The following is a 7,083-nucleotide window of genomic DNA, read 5'->3' as shown; positions in this document are numbered from 1 at the left end:
TCTATCTGGTGCGGTCCTGCCGCTGCTTGGTGTGGACCTGCTTCCTCCATCATGAACGTTGTAATCAAATTTCCTTTAGCCTAAATCAAGCTCTTCCCACAGACGATGCCAATTGTAAGGACTGAAATTGGATTGGTCCTAAAACCGGATTAGGCTCAAACCCCAATGGCCCAAATAATAAATTTGTAGAGCATGGATAGAAGAACTAGATCTATCCTAGAAGAAAAACGATTAGATTTAACGGTTCAAGACGGTTTGACACAAGTAAGATTAGAAAATCTATCCTCAGAATAGATTAAGTAGTTCGTATCATATGGTTTTATTGAATAATAAAATTGTACAAGAGTTCCAGTCCTTCTCCTTCATTTCTCCTGTTTTTCTCAGTACATATTTCCATGTTATATACTACAATCTTGGTGTCATCCTTACCACACACGTGTAGGTTAGATTCGAGGGACTTCTTCCTATCCCATCTAGCACCTCCCAGAACCATCAACCAGTAGCTGTAAGGCTGCTTGATCACTGTTCATGCATCACTTCCACATTAATGCGGTCAGAGAGTTGGTTGAGAGGCATTTAATGCGGAGGTAGCAGCTTTTGAAGATATTTGTTTACCTTTCTTTTCTTACCCCTGGTCCAATGTCCCACCCTTAGTTGTGATGTAACTCTGAAGTAAGTCCGTAATGATATGGCACTCAGATTTACCTCGGACACATGTTGCCGAGAAGGCTTTTGTCATCGGACGCTTATTGGACCTATCTCATATTGTCTCTACTCCTCTCTTCATTCTATTCTCCTTATAATCTTATTTGGACCTCCTCGGATGGTCTAACGTCCTCGGATAGGGCCATAGGCCTAGTTAATACTGCTTTAACAATACTTCCTAATTAACTGGCCCCCACAATTTTATAATTGAATATGGAATCCAAACATTATTGGAAATTAATTTAATCCCAGGTTTGTAACCTCCCATATTACACATTAACATTTGGAGTACATGCATGCACTACTGATCAAGCATTTCTGGTGAGTGAGCTAAGCAGCACCTTTTCACCCAATTGCCATGCTAGGAAAATTTTCCCATTTATGGATGAAAAGGAAAGTAGAGGGAAAAGTGAATTTTTTTCAAAGTCTATCCAAAAAACAAAAACGCTCCTACTCTCCTACTCTACTTTCCTACAAATACCTGCTTCTCCTCCCACAAAATCCCACACTCACTTAAGCCTGAAAATCCCGAAGTCCAAACACTCGCAAATCCAAATGGCTCAACAAGTTTACGACCTTCCTTGTGATGGTGAAGGCACTTGCATGGCTTGCAAGAACAAGCCCACAGCTGAGGAATCTCTCGCGTGCAATACATGTGCCACGCCGTGGCACGTCGTGTGCCTCTCTGTTCGTCCCAACTCCTTAGCCGATACTCTCCAATGGGACTGCCCTGATTGTTCTCTGCTGTCTGCAAACCCGGCACCTGTCTCCGGCGCCGGAGAATCGTCGAGTTCAGGTGGCCTTATAGCCGCGATTTGCGCGATCGAGTCAGACTCGTCGTTGACTGAACGTGAGAAGGCTAAGAGAAGGCAGCAGCTGCTGTGTAAAGACGCGGGACCTTCGGATCATAAGGAGGTGACTAACGGTGATGACAACCTCCTCAGTATTCTCGATGGTCTGAACTGTTCCTTCTGCATGCAATTACTGGAAAGACCTGTGTCGGTTAGTACATATACTCATAATTCTATTTTAATTTTTTGCTGGTCTCATTGCACGCGCTTCATAGTAAGAATTCTATTTTAATTTTTCACTAGTCTTATTGCACATGCTTGATCATCTATTTTTGGTTATTTTGCTCATTAAACCAAAAGAATTCATAGCGTACATGCATGTATACTTTTGACATATTCTGTGGTAAAACGTGTTTACTTTTGTTTATGGGCACTGTTTAGAATAGAAATGATTCAAAACTTAGGAAACCCCAATTTTAAGTGGATTTTACTAGGCTAAGGCTCTTTCATATTTTGATGTTTATTTTTAGAATCAAGTTTTATGAGCAATCATAATGCTATATCCACTAAATGTTCAAGAATCAATCAAATCTAGATTCTAGATTGCCTTTCATAATTACGATGTCATATCTAAAGAAAAATGCTAACGGTATTACCAGTTTTAATACCTATTAAAAAAGAAATGCTAACGGTATTATCGGTTTTAATATCCATTAAAAAAGAAATGCTAACGGTATTACCAGTTTTATTATTTATAAATAAATAAAAAATTATAACGGTAATACCAGTTGCACTACCTATAAAGAAATGCTAACAGTATTACCGAATTTACTATTTATATAAAGGGGAAAAAATGCCAACGATATTACCAGTTTTACTACCTCCAAAAGAATATTAATGGTATTACCAGTTTTATTACTTATAAAAAAATGCTAACAATATTTATTACGAAAACTTTATAAACTAACATGTCAATAAATGTAATTAGTGTTGATGAAGTTGCTAACGGTATTACTAGTTTTAATTTTTATGAACAAACGGTATTACTGGTTTTAATTATCTATAAAATTGATAAAAAAAAATGCAATTATATTACTAGTTTTACTACCACCAAAAGAGGAAAATACTAAGGTACTTCCGGAGTATTACGAAATGGTGTTCTCTTTTCTTACATTTATGATGGATCCTACTATGAATTTAAAGAGTGGATCTTATCATGAATATAAGAGAATGATGTACCATTTACAGTATTCTGGGAGTACCTAAAAATTATTCCCAAAATAATATTAACAATATTATTAGTTCTACTACCTATAAAAATAAGCTAACGGTATTGCTGGTTTTATTATAAAAACTATATAAACCAATATCTCAATGAATGTAATTAGTGTTGTATCATCAACATAATAAATAAGTTTATTATTATTATTATTTTTTTTTTTTTGTATTTACATTGATATGTAAAGTCTATGTAGTTTTTCTATAAATAAAAAGAAAAAAAAAATGTAAAGTATATGTAGTAAAATTTATAATATTCCTAAAATTACTTATATTTGAATTCAGCATTATGGTTTTACATTACTTCTTTCCCTAAATGTCTGCTGGTGATGAGTTAATTCCTTCATTCATGTGTTTAGGTTAAAGTAAAATTGAAATGGTTTTGATGGATGTTTCTGTATTTGGTGCACGTTAATGATCTCAAGGTTTCCTTCTTTTTCTTTTTTAGACTCCTTGTGGTCACAACTTCTGCCTGAAGTGTTTCACAAAATGGATAGGGCAAGGCAAACGCAACTGTGCGAATTGTCGCAAGGAAATCCCACCAAAGATGGCAAGACTTCCTCTGATAAACTCTACACTTGTCACTGTCATTAGAATGGCAAAGATGGCGAAAGCCAATGCTGAAGTTGGGACGTCAAGGGATTATCCTGTTTTCCGTAACGAAGATCGCCCGGATAAGGCATTTTCGACTGAACGATCAGTAAAACGGGGAAATGCTAATGCAGCTAGTGGAAAAATATTTGTGACTACACCTATGGATCATTTTGGGCCAATTCTCCCAGAAAATGATCCGATAAGAAATCAAGGTGTGCTGGTAGGGGAGACTTGGGAAAATAGATTTGAATGTAGGCAATGGGGCGTACACAATCCTCATATTTCAGGTATTGCTGGGCAGTCAAAGCATGGTGCCCAATCAGTTACCCTCTCTGGGGGCTATGAAGATGATGAGGATCATGGCGAATGGTTCCTATACACAGGGAGGTATATTCTTGTCTGTACCAATGGCATTTGTACTTGAATTCTAGTTTTACTACTGGCTTGCTTTTCACAAGAAAATTTAATGAGTTGAAGTGTATTCTTAGGTTGCGTTTAGCATTGGCTGAAAAATACAGTTTTTTTTACTATTTAGGGTATGTTTAGATACCACTTATTTTGCTGAAACTGAAAAATTATTGTTGAAAGTACTGTAAATAAATGTCAAAATTAGTTGAAACAGTATAGTGGAGCCCATGAATAGTGCCAAAAAATGCAGTGGGACTTATGAATAGTAGCAAAAATAAACTGAATAGTGAAATTATTTTCATTTATAATCCCAATCCAAACACATGCTTGATTTATTTTTGCTACTATTCAGCTTATATTTGCTATTATTCATGTGTCCCATTATACCTTTTGTTAATATTCATGAGTTCCGTTGTACTATTTCAGTTAGATTTTAGTTTTATCTATAGTACTTTCAGCAAAAAATATTCAGTTTCAGCTAAGTAAGCTTTTAACTTCCTCAATTCAGTAAGTTTATTGAATCTGTTTGGAGTTGTTTGTTAGTCTATGATTAAAAATTTTCATAGTTCGGTCACATATATAAATGATAGTAACTTGGTTATATTAGTTGAAATTAAAATTGTCAAGTTAGGATGGTTGATTGTCTAGCCTTAGGTCTTATACATGTGATTGATCATTTTCTTATTATCCCAACCCTTCCCTTCTTCTAATGCAGTGGTGGAAGGGACCTTAGTGGCAATAAACGCACAAACAAGGAACATTCTTTTGATCAGCAGTTCGAAAATTCTAATGAGGCATTACGACTTAGTTGCCGGATGGGTTATCCTGTTCGTGTGGTGAGGTGAGTCGTGTTAATGAACTTTATGATATTTTTAATAGTATGCAACTGCATCTGGGACTGTAATTGGTATAAGTCTGTGTGATTTCTAAGTCAAAATAATCATAGTTTCAACCAATGACTTTTGGTAGCATATACAAAATGAATATTGTGTTTTCCCTAAATAGGCAGTTAGTGATGTATTTTCTCTTTGCAAAAAGTTCCCTATAAGGTCGGGTCAACCCTTGCTACTTGTCAAAATTTTGTTTACTACTGACTAGGAATTGTCAATATTGTTTATGATCAGTTCATTGGTGAAGATTATTTTATTTTATGAGGTACTATTTATCTCTCCTTTTTTTTTTTTTTGGGTCAAGTAGGTCTCACAAGGAGAAACGCTCTTCTTATGCCCCTGAACAAAGGTTACGTTATGATGGGATTTACAGAGTTGAGAAATGCTGGCGGAAAACTGGGATTAAAGTAAGATGCTTGTTATTGTTAAAAAAAAAAAAAAACCCACCACTGGGATAACCAGTTGGGGCTGTGTTCTTGGTGAACTTGTTTACTGATGAGTGTTTGTTGTATTAGGGATTTAAGGTGTGTAGATATCTTTTTGTTAGATGTGACAATGCTCCTGCCCCATGGACAAGGTTTGTTATTTCCATCATACCTCTCTCTCTCTCTCTCTCTCTCTCTCAGTGTTCGTGGATTTGTAACTTTGTGTATGTGACATGAAATCAACAGTGATGTTCATGGAGACCGTCCAAGACCACTGCCCGTCATTGAGGAGTTGAATGTTGCAATTGACATAACCGAAAGGAAGGAATCTCCATCTTGGGACTATGATGTAAGCTAATGCTCTTACTTCATGTGTTCAAAGAGGGTTCTTTCTCCATTGATTGCATTTCTTCTTTCCTTCTGCCATCCATGATATCTATACAGTTTTATCTAAGTAAACAATATGGCTTCCTAGGAGTCTCTAAAATCTTCCTTTTGTGTTCTTATGGTTTGTAACTTAGTTGTGAGTTATTGATTTTCAAATGTCCTAAAATGTTCCAATTGGATTCTCAGGAGGAAAAAGGTTGCTGGATGTGGAAGAAACCTCCACCATGTAGTAGAAAGCGGACCAATTATGGACGTTCGGAAGAAGGGAAGAGAACGAAGAAAGTTAAACGGCAATCACAAAATAAGTCTGTAAAAGAGAAACTTCTGAAAGGTTTCTATTCTTGTCTAATTTACATTTACAAGCTGAATGTTCCTCCCTAATTTTCATTTAGTCATTGTCATCTTCTCTTACCTCACTGTATTGTTCTATCTACAAAGTAAAATTGTGCTTTTGTGTAATTGACCGAGCAGAGTGTAGCTGCTACATTTGCAAGAAGGTGATGACTTCTCCACTTACTACCCCTTGTGCTCATAACTTTTGCAAAAGCTGCCTAGAGGGTGCCTTTGCTGGTCAAAGTTTAGTGAGACAGAGGACATGTGAAGGCAGACGAACGTTACGAGCACAAAAGAACATCATGAAATGCCCTTCGTGTTCAAATGACATAGCTGAGTTTCTTCAGAACCCCCAGGTATGCTAGGCAGATATTAACTGAGCATTGCGTTTGGGGCTCAACTCAACTTACGTGCATGTGATGTTTGTGTGCTGATTACAAAAGCATGCAATAAGAACACTAGTAGATGGATCTTATATTTAATTGGTTGAGACAAGTCATGTGATCTTATATTTTGTGATCCATCTCTTTTGGTTGCATTTTTTATTGAAATTGCAAGGAGTTGCAGGATCTTATTGATGATCATCGAGTTTCTGTCACAGGTTAACAGAGAACTGATGGAGGTGATAGAATCACTACAACGCGAAATTGCAAAGGAAAACAAGGAGTCAAAAGAAGAAACTGATGGCATCCATGAGAAGCCAAAAGGAGTCGATGTAAGTAATGAAATTGTGGAGGAAGCCAAAGAAAATAACTTGAAAGGTCAGATTGAAAGTGAAATCCAGCAAACAGAAAAGCTGAAAAAGACCAGTGGCAAATGTGCACAAAAACGTAGTAGAAAGAAGGGCAGTGCATCCTGTAAGCAACTTGACGATGGAAAAAATGGCGTTGATCCTTCAGAACCTGAAAAAGCTGCCGGTGAAGAATTACAAGATCCTGTTGCAGAGAGCAAAGTTTAACGAACCATCAAGTTTGCTTTGGACGATGAAAGCTTCATATATTTTTTCTTTTTCTTTTTTTCAGCTCTAAAAACTCATTCACCTAGTAGATTTCAGTTCAATGCATTAATAAGGTTATCCTTAAAAATACATTTTTTATCAATAGAATTTGAATTATGTCAATTTATCTATTTTCTCAAAAGTCCTTTATATTTGATCATCCTGGAATCAAAATTAAAAAATATTATATTAAAAGTCATCAATTCCTCATAGACCAGGAGTTGATGTGCCTAAATGCTATCTCATGTGGGATGTCCAACCATTCAATTTGACTT

The 7,083-nt window shown here is 36.2% G+C and overlaps 1 protein-coding gene across 1 annotated transcript; it reads left to right on the top strand.

Moving 5' to 3' along the window:
- The first annotated feature begins 1,242 nt into the window (after window positions 1-1,242).
- Window positions 1,243-6,810, top strand: LOC115988128 (E3 ubiquitin-protein ligase ORTHRUS 2-like). The gene is made up of 9 exons (XM_031111773.1): window positions 1,243-1,707; window positions 3,223-3,755; window positions 4,492-4,617; window positions 4,974-5,073; window positions 5,182-5,243; window positions 5,338-5,440; window positions 5,665-5,809; window positions 5,950-6,167; window positions 6,413-6,810. The coding sequence occupies exons 1-9, from the start codon at window positions 1,261-1,263 to the stop codon at window positions 6,767-6,769; spliced, it is 2,091 nt and encodes a 696-aa protein (XP_030967633.1). The 5' UTR covers window positions 1,243-1,260; the 3' UTR covers window positions 6,770-6,810.
- The last annotated feature ends 273 nt before the right edge of the window (window positions 6,811-7,083 follow it).

Source organism: Quercus lobata, chromosome 4 (assembly GCF_001633185.2).
Source record: "Quercus lobata isolate SW786 chromosome 4, ValleyOak3.0 Primary Assembly, whole genome shotgun sequence".
Classification (NCBI taxonomy): Eukaryota; Viridiplantae; Streptophyta; class Magnoliopsida; order Fagales; family Fagaceae; genus Quercus; species Quercus lobata.
Note: the sequence above shows the minus strand (reverse complement) of the source record. Positions and strands in the feature narration are given on the sequence as shown.

What these genes read in the sequence shown, in the direction of transcription:
- LOC115988128 (XM_031111773.1), top strand. Translation starts at nt 1,261, where the DNA reads ATGGCTCAACAAGTTTACGACCTTCCTTGTGATGGTGAAGGCACTTGC. An exon ending in GCTCCTGCCCCATGGACAAG is followed by an intron (nt 5,244 to 5,337) that starts GTTTGTTATTTC and finishes TGAAATCAACAG; the next exon opens with TGATGTTCATGGAGACCGTC. An exon ending in AAAAGAGAAACTTCTGAAAG is followed by an intron (nt 5,810 to 5,949) that starts GTTTCTATTCTT and finishes TTGACCGAGCAG; the next exon opens with AGTGTAGCTGCTACATTTGC.